The sequence below is a fragment of the Pithys albifrons genome, chromosome Z, assembly GCF_047495875.1.
Source record: "Pithys albifrons albifrons isolate INPA30051 chromosome Z, PitAlb_v1, whole genome shotgun sequence".
Taxonomy (NCBI): domain Eukaryota; kingdom Metazoa; phylum Chordata; class Aves; order Passeriformes; family Thamnophilidae; genus Pithys; species Pithys albifrons.
In genome coordinates, this window is record NC_092497.1 from 63,902,351 (window position 1) to 63,915,219 (window position 12,869).

At 44.8% G+C, this 12,869-nt stretch overlaps 1 protein-coding gene across 1 annotated transcript in view; it reads left to right on the forward strand.

Annotated features, from left to right (window-relative positions):
- The first annotated feature begins 314 nt into the window (after positions 1 to 314).
- DMRT1 (doublesex and mab-3 related transcription factor 1) overlaps positions 315 to 12,869 on the forward strand; it is a 65,873-nt gene continuing 53,318 nt past the window's right edge. Inside the window, exons 1-2 of the mRNA XM_071580649.1 lie at positions 315 to 599; positions 3,791 to 3,998. Of these exons, the coding sequence (XP_071436750.1) occupies positions 315 to 599; positions 3,791 to 3,998 (493 nt within the window). The remainder of the gene's footprint in view (positions 600 to 3,790; positions 3,999 to 12,869) is intronic.

A 12,869-nucleotide genomic window follows, 5' to 3' on the forward strand; every position in this document is an offset into this window, starting at 1 on the left:
CGCCCCAATGTGCCTCCGACGGCCGCTCGGGCCCGCCGGCTCGGGGCTCGCCTTTCCCGCCGCACACCTGCCTCGTGGCGCGGGGAGGAGTGGGCAGGGCGGGGTGGCGCTCCCCCCGCCATCCCATCCCAGCGCTTGCCCCGCGGGTAGCAAGGATTCCGCGGTTGCCCGGCCCGCCTGGGGCAGGGTCGGGGGAGGCGCGGCAGGAGAGGAGACAGCCGCGTGCTGCTGCCCGCCAAAACGCGCGGGGTGGGGCGGGACGGGACGGGCAGAGCCGCGCCGACCCCTCGCCCGGCTGCGCCCAGCCCGTCGCGATGCCCAGTGACACCCCGGCCTCCAGCAAGCCCCCGGACGTCGCGGGCCCGGAGGACAAGGCGGGCGGCGTTGTGAAGGCGGAGGCCCCCATGGCGGGCGCCCCGGCGGACAGGGGTGCCAGCGCGGTCGCGAAGAAGCGGCCGCGCTTGCCCAAGTGTGCCCGCTGCCGCAACCACGGCTACTCCTCGCCGCTGAAGGGGCACAAGCGGTTCTGCATGTGGCGGGACTGCCAGTGCAACAAGTGCAGCCTGATCGCCGAGCGGCAGCGAGTGATGGCAGCGCAGGTGAGCAGTGCCCGGGGCGCGGTGGGGTGTCCGCTCGGCGCGCTGTCGGCGGCGGGCTGTTCCCAGCGGGGTTGGTGCCCGTCGGGGCTGTACCCGGCGAGGTTGGTGCCCGGCGGGGCTGTGCCCATCGGGTCTGTGCTCGTCGGGGCTGTGCTCGGAGGGGTTGGTGCCCAGGCTGTGCCCGGCGGGGCTGTGCCCGGCGGGGTTGGTGCCCGGCGGGGCTGTGCCCGGCGGGGTTGGTGCCCGGCGGGGCTGTGCCCATCGAGTCTGTGCTCGGCGGGGCTGGTGCCCGTCGGGGTTGGTGCCCTTCGGGTCTCTGCTCGGCGGGGCTGGTGCCCGTCGGGTCTCTGTGCCCGGCGGGGCCAGGCGGCCGCGCCGAGGTGCGGTGTGCATCCGCAGCCGTGCGGGGCCTCCCTTGGGTTGAAGTCAGGAGGCAGGCCGCCGCCTTTCTACGTTAATGAGACTTCAGCTTAATTTTGATTAGATGTTTTAATTTTAGCCCCCTCACTCCATCCCCCGTAGCACACGGGAGCTGCCCGAAGGCGCGCAGGGCCGCAGCTGGGGATGGCGGCGGGAGCGCTGCCGGAGCGCTCGGCACAGCCCGGCCCCCTGGACAGCTCCCGCCGCCCGGGGCCAGCTGCCGACCCAGGGCCCTTTTCCAGCTCGCCTTTACCGGGATGATAAGTAATTTAGCCAGCTAAGTGCATTTCGAAAATAATTTGCGCTGCTGATTTCAGATTCGATGTAATTGCGTTTTCTGATTCTGAGTGGCTTTACTTGAACGCATTTATAACTTTTTCTTTCCCTTTAACGGCGTTGTTGCAGATTTTGCACAGCACAGCTCTGCAAGAAGCTGTGTAGGTGGGTCGTTTTAAATCTAAATGACGCCTCAGTGTTCGGTGCATCCAATTTAGATAGGAATCAATTTGTTTCGTTGGGTAGTCCCGCTGAAGTCACAGCTCTCTGGCTGAGTAAATTTAGGGCTGTATTAGCCCTGCTGATCCTTATCTTGAGAACTTGAGTAATTCTCGGCGCGTTATGGCTGCGGCCATTCTCGAGCTCTGCCAGGGGCGTTGCGCGCTCTGCGTAGTGCAGTGGTCCCCTGCAGAGATTTTAGAAGGCATTTGGGCTGCTACTGCAAGTAAAGGCAGTGCTGTCAGACCCCGACATCCAGTTTGCAACTGATGTACACTCAGAGCTTCGTGATGCCACATAAAATGAATGTGTGGCTTTTAAAAACCTAAGCAGCTCTAGATTAAATCCTTCTCCAATTTTGTATTCAATTACAGTGAAGGTGTATGAAACGTCCTCAGATCTCACTGGGATTCAGTTTTCGTTCATTTAAACAATTCTTCCTTGTCGATGGTGGGGCAGTCCGCAAATTGTTGTTAGGCCGGAGTGACATGCATTTTCTCTGCCTGGTGTGAATCATGAAATAATAAACGTGAACTCCTTAGCTATCTGCCTCGGGGAATGCAGCATAAAGTGTCATGTTTCCCGTGCAAATGTTCCCTGCTATACAGACTGTTCCTTTGCGACTCAGCTGCTTCTCTCAGGCAGTGGATGCCTCCTGCTAGCAGGCTCTGGTGATGGCCGTCCTGTGGGTTTTCTCTTCCCTGGCTAGTATTTGAAAGTGATTTTGAAAGCCTCCCTAACTAAACCTTATCTGTGTAGGAGTTGCACATTGAAAGTCTGTCTTTTTTCCCTTTCAGTAAGCCCCTTGACGCCAGTGGAATTTTACAGGTCAAGGTTATTGGCTTGTGAAGTCAAAGTTATAGTGGTGTTTGCAAATCTGCACCTCCTACTTGGGACATCTCTTATTAGAAAGGGCTAATGCTAATTGACAGTATTCCACATCTATATTAGAAAAAATGGTGCTGTTCAACATGGAAATGTAGGGAAGTCCTGCCCAACATACCCATGAGAATTTCCAGCAAGAAAAGCTTACAGTGCCACTCTAATCTGGAACAAAATTTCCAAGATTCAAATAAAGATGCAAATCAGTCACCTGACAAGTAGCAGGGTAGGTAGCTGTAGCAGTGGCAAAATGGATCTGCCAATTCAGATGAGGCAGAAGAGACCCATTGCACCCATGTGCAGACTGCATAGTGCCTATGGGCTTGTCCAGTGTCAGCTAGGCTTTGAAACATTGTTGGGAAAGAAATGGGAAGTTTTGGCTTGTTCAGGCCTGGCCAGCTGTATGCAATGTGTGTGATGCTACCTGAGATGCTGTCTACATCCTACATTTCCCATGCTTCTTATGTAATGGTTGTATGTGTACAGTGTACTGTGTGCTGAAATGTACTGGAAGAGCAGCATTTCCAGCCAAGTGCCAGCAAGGGAATCTAGCAGCAGATTACAAGTCCTCATGAAGAGCTGCTTATCCTGATGAAGAGGCAGGGCTCTGCAGATTAATTTCCTGGCCCCAGCAGCTGTATATCAGCAGAGATGAGGGTAGTGACTATACTTTTCACAGTATGCTTTTCCCTGGAGTGGCTGTGTTGGGTGAATGCAGTCAGCTGTAATATGTCTTCATCTGGCCTTGGTGTATGTGGAACCAGCATTTCGTAGACTTGTTCATATATGCTTGGACACATGAAGAGGTTAGTTTGTGGTAGCTTTATAACCTCGTTTATGTCCTCCTTTACCCATTGGCTGGATTGTGAGAAGGGTCTAGAAATTAAACCATATGTGGACCAGCTAAGGGAGGTGGGGTTGTTTGTTTAGCCTGGAAAAAAGGAGGCTCTGAGGAGACATTATCACTTTCTACAGCTACCTGAAAGGTCGTAGCAGATTGGCCTCCTCTCCCAGACAGCTAGCAACAGGATAGAGAAAATGGCCTCAACCTGCATCAAGGGATGTTCAGACTGGCCATGAGGAAGATTTTTTTCACAGAAAGTGTTGTCAAGCATTGGAAGGGAAGTGCTGGAGTCAGCATCCGTGGAGGTGTTGTAAATGACTGGACGTGGTAGTGCTATGGTTTAGTGGACATGGTGGTGTTTTGGTCAAGGGTTAGACTTAAATAATCTTGGAGGTCTTTTTGAGCCTTAACGATTCCCTGGTTCTATGATCAACCCCGTTCAGAGTGTCAGAAGGGAAATATCAGCCTGGAATCTTGGTCTTTCACTCTTGCCGGTATAAATTGTGCTCAAGCCGCAGAACGTACCCTTACGCCTGTCTTTTGTTCCCAGGTTGCGCTGAGAAGACAGCAAGCTCAGGAAGAGGAACTGGGCATCAGCCACCCAGTGCCCCTGCCCAGTATCCCCGAGACATTTGTTATGAAGACCAGTGGTGGTAGCTCTGAGACATTTGTTATGAAGACCAGTGGTGGCAGCTCTTGCCTGTCGTTGGAAAGCATCAACCCTATGCACTCAATGAGTACAGCCATGACAGCAGCTAGTACAACATCAGGTAAGGTGCTGGGAGGGCGATGCTCACGGCTGGGGGCAGTGGCTGGCACTGCTTATGCCTGCTGTTGTGCCTCTTCCACTTTCTCCAGTGACATGGTTATGGAGAGCCCCCTCTCCCAGAGCAGTGTTGCGCAGCTGGTACAGTTAGCAGAAGGAAAGAATCCAGGATCAGTCTCCTTTTCATTGATTATTTTTACTTGAAAATCAACTTCTTTGCTACAGATTTGCCCTGTAATTAAATTCAATAAGGTGTATGTCTGCAAGTAGAGATTTATGGGCTGCTTTTCTCCTTTGTCCCAAAATATGTTCTGCCACAGTCCTGGCAACTGTGTTTTGGCTGGCTTGGTATTTTCTTCAAAATTTGAGAGTTTCCAGAATTGTGTAGAAGCCAAGTATGTAGGTAATGTCATTGATCTCAGCAGCAGAGATCTGTCAACCTTATGTGACTTGAAGTGGTACATCGGTTCTGTGTGGCATGGTGTGATGAATTACAAAAGACTGATACAGTCCTTCCACTTTACTGCAACTTACTGTATTGCGTTTAACCTCTGTACAGCAATACCCCAAAAACACAACAACAATCAACAATATTTGTATATTCAGTACAAGCATGGCTAACCACAGATAGAACTCAAAGGCACTAAAGTGAAGACTCTAGGCAAAATGTTTTTTCCTAGGCAAATGGCTTTTTCATGTTTCTACCAATGCCTGACAGATACAGAAATTGAATATGTATAAAAAACCCTGATGTAATTGACTTCTTGTGTATAGACAGAAAAAAAAGCAAAGAAATACAAAAAAAGGCAAAGGAAATTTCACTCAGTTTTAATCATCTATGCTGGAGTCAATGATACAGGTGAAAAGATGATTCTGAAGTGGGCAATGCCTGTATTAACTAATAAAAGGACAGTGCATATACGGGTCTGTCAAATGACGTTACTTGTTCTGCAGGCCATTTAATATCTTGTCAGATGGATTTGTTGCACCCAGTGCATTCAGGCAGTTTCAGACCAAGGTAGAGGAATTTCTTTGGGAAGATTTTAGAACTGCTTAATAAAACAATAAATAGCTTTTTATTAGCTTTTTTGTTTTCATTATGTTAGTGTCACCGTTGAATTGATGCAGTTACTCCTTTCATATTTGCATTACTGCATGTGTTGTCTATGGACATGGAAAAAGCAGGCCCAAGATTAAAGCAGTATATTGTGTAATGTATAGAGATTGTGTGTAACTCAGGAGAACAAGAAGATCCCTGTCTATATGAGAGACCAAAAAATGAAATTGTCTTACTGTTGATAGAACTGGCATTAGCTTTGATCTTAATGTTTTTTAAACGTCAATGACAGGATTCAGTTTATTAATCCCACTATAATAATTGCTTATTAATTGAATTAAATTATGGCCTTTTACTGAAAAATATGGACCAAACAAGCTTAAGGCAATTTAGATGCTTGAATAAAGATTTGAAAACATAAAAATGCCTAATTTTAAAGTAACTTGAATGATTTGAATGTTTTTGATCAAAGCGGTCATCTTTCTTAAAGAAGATTTCTTGTTGTGAGCAATTTAAATACATTGTTTCACAATCATTTTACTAAATAACTAGCACCCGCTAAATCACTGTTTATGGGTGACAACATTTAAAATACACAGCTTCACCTCCAGAAATAAGATGTGATTCCAGGCAAGGATCAAGGTAGGGTTAGCCTTGTTCACCAGAAGTGGAGGAATCTGTGGACGATTCATAGTTTCGTTTTTAAGCAGCTAAGTAGCAACAGACAGCTGTGCTTTTAGCTCAAAGGCAGCTGCACTGTAAAAATAAAGTTATGTCCTAAATAGTTTTAGTAGGTTCATTTGTTGAACTCAGTGTGAGTACTTGTGGATTTTGAATTGATACCAGGGACTATGTGCTAGATCTCAAGCTCTAGGAGGTGCTCTGCATTTATCTGGACCTGTAGGGGAGCTTTAGCAGGCATTCCAGTATAGGCTTTGGTGAGGAATACTGCTTAAATATTCTTATGCTATTCTTTTTAACATATAAAGATCTTTTTTAGATGAAAAATTGCAATGTGACAAGAATCTCTTACTTTAGGAATTGCATTATTTCAGGACCACGTACTTGATGGATTATTGCATGCTGTTTTATGATTTTACTGGTATGCTAAACTGCAAGCAAAACTAGAGACCCCATCAAAGCAAGTGTCATTGTCTAAGTTTGGTAGGCTGAGATGCTGATTTTGCAAGAATTTGCAGTAATTATTAAAGCAAGTAGAGAAAGTGAAACCTTTGTGGCAGGGAAGGCAGCAGCTCCCTGCGAGCCCCAGGGGTACCGGTGGCTCCTGGGAGTGCAGGGTGTCCTGTATGACTCACATTAAACTGGGCAAGAGGTGGTTTTGATAGTGATAATTCTGTTCCTCCTCTAAGGTTTTGGCTCCACAAGAGCAGTTTTTCTTTTGGACTTCCATCATACAGAGCATTGTTTGCCAGCAGAGGAGTAATGTATGAACAAGTCACACAAATCAGACATAGTGCCACAGAGAGAGTTTTTCCTCACTGTATCCATTTTATTGACAGATCAGAAATATTATGGCACCTAGAAACCAGAGACAGTTTTTCAGATCCTGTCGTGACATGCTGTTTTTGAAAAGGGGTAAAATGATTTATGGTCAAAGCATAGGTGTTTGAGTATTAACCACGTCAAGAGTTTATTTTGGATAGAGTGTTTCTTCCCGCTCAAAAGCAAACTGGGACTTTGCAGGGTAGTTGAAAAGGAGAAAACTGTGGTTGCAGGGCATTAGCAGACATCTTGCAAACAGAATTTGTTATTTCTGTGCATTTTCCTTTAAAAAGTTGTAGGTTGCTGAAAGAGAAGGCCGTTTAATTGTACAGAACAGCAAAAGGCATTATCTCCCAGAGTGTTTGATGTAGTTGTCCTTCTTTCTGTGGCATAGGTACATCTTGTTGGGTTGACAGGTGTGGGAAATTTAGGAAAGACGATGATGAAGCATTTAAAACGTGCCTTTCAGACATGCTCAGTTTGTAAAAGCTGTGTTCTTCACTGTTCTGTGACAGTTTGGAGCCCTGACATTTTAAGGAAGCAATTGTGATCATTAAACACCTCAGAATGAAAGCTGCTCACACTGTGGGAAGGAGATGGCATTTCACCTTTGCTTCATTATATTTGGTCCTTGTCACAGAATAAGGGTTGTGTTTGGCAGTTGGCCAGTGGGGTGGCTGCAACATACATCAGTGTGCCCAGGTGGCCAAGAAGGCCAATGGGATCCTGGCCTGTATCAAAAATAGCGTGGCCAGCAGGACCAGTGCAGTGACCCTTCCCCTGTACTCTGCATTGGTGAGGCCACACCTTGAGTATTGTGTTCAGTTCTGGGCCCCTCAGTTCAGGAAAGATACTGAGGTGCTGGAGCGAGTCCAGAGAAGAGCAACAAGGCTGGTGAAGGGACTGGAGCACAAGCCCTATGGGGAGAGGCTGAGGGAGCTGGGGTTGTTTAGCCTGGAGAAGAGGAGGCTCAGAGGTGACCTCATCACTGTCTAGAACTACCTGAAGGGAAGTTCTAGCCAGGTGAGGGTTGGTCTCTTCTCACAGGCACTCAGCAATAGGACAAGAGGACACGGGCTTAAGCTCTGCCAGGGGAAATTGAAGTTGGAGATCAGAAAAAAATTCTTTCCAGAGAGAGTGCTCAGGCATTGGAATGGGCTGCCCGGAGAGGTGATGGATTCACCATCCCTGGAGATTTTTAAACGCAGATTGGACATGGCACTGAGTGCCATGATCTGGTAAATGAACTAGAGTTGGACCAAGGGTTGGACTTGATGATCTCAGAGGTCTTTTCCAATCCAATCAATTCTATGATTCTAGGATTCTAGGATTCTATGATCGCCAGATGACTGGAAGGTGCTGGAAAGTACCCCTTCTTTCTGCTGCTCTGTGCCATTGTTGTGGTGCAATTTAGAAGGATCCAGGGTGGACGGGATTACTGTGTGTGATGCAAAATGCTGGCTGCTGCTTCTGTGCTGTGTCTTTGTCTTTGAAATGACAGCATTGTTCAAGTGCCTTCCTAGTGTCATTGGTTGACAAACACACTGTCAACAATTGTGAGTAGTAAGCTTATATTTGTTATTTCCATTTGCTATGTTTATTACGTGACAGAAACAAAATAGTACTTTTTTACATTTCTCTGAGGAAGTTCTGCCTTTACTTTGAAACTCTTTGACAAACAGATGGGTATCTGTCTGCTCACACAGACTATGGTGGGGTTGGCAGTAATACAATGCCTAATGAACAACAGTACTGAGATCTCTTTGAATTTGCAGTGCCCTAGCTGCCTGTAAAAGCCCTTCCTTGCCTACTTGATTCTTCCTTTTCTTTTTTAATCATTGTATTATGGTTTCAAAAATTGATGTCATGACCTTGAAGCTGTTGTGCTGCAGAGGTAATTTAAAAAAAAATTAGTTATATTGTAACTAAAAGATGTCATGGTCTGTTTTAAAAACAAGTGAGAAATTTTCTTACAAAAGAAATCCCTCCAGAGGTATTTACAGTATAGTATCATGTGCTGTCAGAATTTTGGTTTCATTAAAAAGCTTCATTTGAGTCAATTGAGGGGCATCATGAGGAAGCTGCCATGAACGTTTCATGGTGAGAGTCCTTAAGGACTGAAACAGGTTGTCCAGACAGGTTGTAAAACCTCCATCCTTGGTGAGACTGAAAACTCAGCTGGATAATGTCTAGGCAACATGATCCAAGTGGGAAACTGGCCCTGCTTTGAGCAAAGGTTGGGCCAGCTGGTCTCCAGGTGTCCATTCCAAACTAGACTACTCTGTGAATCTCTGAAGTGCCTACTTGTTTGTATTGACATTAAGTCAACCTATTGAAATTTGAAGATCAGTCAGCCTCAATATTGATCAACATCCGCAAGCTTCTGAAAGAAATCCTGACTCTTTTGACCCAGTAACACTTAGGGGTAGAATTTTGAATAAAGAATTATCTTTGTGGAGGTTCACAGGTGGTGAAGGAGATTGGTAGTTCAGGTGACAGCAGCCTCAGCAAAGCTGAGTAGAAGAGGAAGGCATTAGCTGCTTTGGCTGCCTATGCTAGGGCTGACATGATGGCTGCATGCTGTCAAAGATCTTGGTAGGTCTGCAGTCGTTGTGGGTCCATCCTCCTACTCTTCTCTTTTGTCTTGGTTTCTTTATTACTTCCTAAGGATGTTTTTCTTCTGCTGCACCTATGGCTGTTTCTTTACCAGTTTTAAATGCTGGCTGCCTCCTGTCCCTGCCAACTCTCCAAGCCCTCTAAGTATCTCTTCCATTGCTTACTGGTGCTTTTCCCCAGCTTCTTCCTAACCCAACAAGTCTCTATTCCAAAGTAAAGAGTGTAATTGAAGAGTGTAATGTCTTTACTGCATTGTAACAGCTAGCAAAGAAAGTTTTGCACCCTTCAAGTTTTTCATCCTTCACTTGTAAATAACACTTTTCCATCCATCATCATCATCATGTGGTTTTCTCCAGTTTGTTGCTGTTGAGAGAAAAAGAATCATATTTACATGAGTCTCTCATAAGCATTTGTGAACTGTTCTCCCTTCTTGGAGTGGCATGATTTCCATAGCATAAGTTAGACTTTGTCTTGGGAAGCAGTTGCTGGAGATGGTCTTCTGCCTTTATGGTTATTTTCTTTCTCTTTCAAGCTGAGCTAAGTAAATATTATGGAAGTGTTTTGCTTTGACTAATCGTTCCCCTTCGTATGCTTTTTTAATTTCTGACTTATACAACTATGCAGTGAATGATGCCCTCCATAGTGTGTTGTCCATGGCTTTGTACTTTCCAGTTGCTATTGAAATAGCATGTGTTTTGCTCAGTTTTTTAGAAAGACATTGCTTGTGAAGCAAGGTGTGGGCATCTCAGCTTCTCTGCTTCTTTGGGTTCACTATACTTGGGAAAACAGCAAAGGAGTTTGAGCATCTCATTATAAAAGGACATAGATAAATCTGAAAGGATAGAGGGAAGGGTGACAAAAATGATGTATGGCTTGTAGAAAAGGAGACTAAGGGTGGATATAACAGTCTATAAATATTTGAGAGGTAATAATATGGAGGAGGGGGAGGGATTATTTACAGTGCTTGAGATAGCATAACAAGGAGCAACGGCTTGAAACTAAAAAAGGCAAAATTAAATTAGACACTAGACACTTTTTCTCCTAACTAGAAATGCAATTAGCAATGGAGTGACCTGCATAAGGACAAGGGGGTAAGTGAAGCATAATCAGGAGAAGTGTTTAAGAGTGTGTTAGATTACAATCTCAAGTGATTAATATGGGGGTAAACTCTGATCAATGTGCAGGTTAAACTAGATGACAGAAATCTCCTGAAGCTTTGTCATCTCCTATATGATTCATTGCCTCTGGCCATTGTTTGACTGCATTAAATAAATCATAATGTTACAGAGTTCTGCATCCCTGATTAGATGTTTCCAGTTAATTCTCCAGTTCTGGAGCCTGCAGCTTGCAAAGCTTGCACATTCCCTGCTCCTCCTTTAAAGCAGTGTTCATTACTGCAGCTTTGCATGTGCACATGTGTGGAGGTGCCTGAGCTTTAACTGAGCTAATGTCTATAAAGTGCTGTGCATGTTTATTCAGTGAGGCACAGATTCTGTCAACAAAGTGTGGTATTTCTGTCATACTGGAAACAGGTAGAACTAGTGGCAATTTTCAGAGTTGAGTCTCTGAATGAAGAGTTTCTATTTTTCATTTGAGGCTTACAATCCCATCTGAAGCTTCAGTGGAAGTATAAAAATAAATAGAAGTGTGAACAGACTTTGAAAACCCTCAGAGAAGATTGCTTTTGTTTTTCTGTGTATGTGGTACTTGGATCCTTGTCCAGGGCAGTTTTCACCAGAGGCATGGGCTGGACAGAGCTTTCTGCAGCACCAGGCACGTAAGGAAGCAAGGGTGCCAAGGACCTCATGACCTATGCAGACTTGCCTAATCTGGGAGAGAAGGGCTGCTCAGTCCTGAGATGGTGCTGAAAATCACAGGGAGCTCAGCAGTTATTCTGTCTTCCTTCACATTTGAGAAGAGATTCTTCCCCTGAAAGAATCTGGAGGGGTTTTTTTAGTTGGTTTTTGTTTTTTAATTTTAAAAAATACTTCACCATAGGACTTTACATGTTTCTAGCATCTTGCTGTCCAACTTTTCATGCACTGCATGAGGTTTCCAGACACAGAGCTACTGACTGGGGCAGGATCCCTGCTGAGCAGTGTTTGCTGTGTGCTGAATAGACTTTATTTGGCACACTGTCCTAGCACCAGGTTCTCCTCCCAGCTAAGGTAACAGGGCTGGTCAGCACATCCTATTGTTCTTTGTGCCCTGGAGGGTCTTCCTCCCACACACTGGCATTTGCATATGTGCATTCAGGTTTAGAGAGTTATCTGTGTCAGCTTGTGCTTTCCATTTGTCATTATGAACACTCAGATAAGGAATGGAGCAGGAGCAGAATATGTACTAGGAATTTCTAAGAATTTACTATCTGTGGGCACATTACTACACTATCTGCAGCTAACCTCTTGTTCCTTTCTGTGTCCTTGAAACAGTTATTATGACTTATCTGAATGTGTGGGACTCTTTGTTTTAAGAAAAGATATAAGTGAGGAGTGAAGGAGTACTGCACGCTTCCCTAACTGAGCACTGATTTGATTTTTCTTTTCCTTTTTTTCACATGGTTTCTTACACCTTGAAGACATCTTTCATTTGCTTTAATTTATCAGCTAACTTCTTAATTCAGCCTATTTGCCTGTTTTCCATTTTCACTAGATTTGTCACTTAATAACATGGGACTAAACCATAGTTTTGGAGGAGCACTTTTTCATATGTTTCTTCTATTTCCTCTTTTTTTTTCTTTCATCTTCGCTAAACTTTCTTCTGAGTTTGAATACCTGCTAGTCTTAATCATGGGTTTGAATAGCTCCTTAAGTAACAAACATTGTTCATGCACATCTGTCGTATGTTTTCTTGAAGAACTTGCAGGAGAGTCAGTTAAACACTGAGCTTCGCTTCCTTTGCAGTGAAATTGGATATCTAATTATTTGTTAATATTTTCTTTGAATTCCCGTCTCTGGTCTTTATTGATACTGTTTTATTGCTTACAGAATAAACAGTTGTTTGATGATTTGGGAGTCTGTAAGTAATGAGCACAGCTGAACCTCAGCAGATGGGAGCCGGTGTATTTCCAGTCACTGTGCATTTCTCTCTGTTGCGTATGAACAAAATTCATTAGTGATCAGTTTGCATTTGCATTGAAACAGATTTTGTGAGTGCAGGTATTGTTGCATCCATGTAACACTGTACAAAAGTTATGCACGTCCATGTGATTTTTGCACACTTTCTCAGGCCTGTTGGGTGTCTACAGTGGTTTGTTACCACTCCTGTATTAGTTTTTGCATCACGTATTAGGTAGAGTCCTCCTGTTATTTCTTGTTGGACTTTTTTTAGAAATCTTTTGGGTTTCTGTCATCATATAGCTTATAAGCAAGCATGAACTCCGGCTAATTCCGACCATCATCCTACTCCCTTTATTATTTTAGTGTGAGCCATAATGATTTTATCCTAGTCATATTTCCTCCAAGGTCTCCTATCTCAGACACTTGTATAGCCTTCCCTCCCTTCTAATGTTCCCTTTGATCTCTTGTTAATGACTTAAATCCCTCTACATTTAATCCACACTGAGTTTGTTTCTCCTCCTCACAATTTGCTTCTTTGTGCCTGCAGGTGTCTGGGCTGTTTTCTGTCACTGTCTAGAGATCTGTTTTTCTTTCATCTTTAATTTGGTTTTGAATTCTTTAATATCTT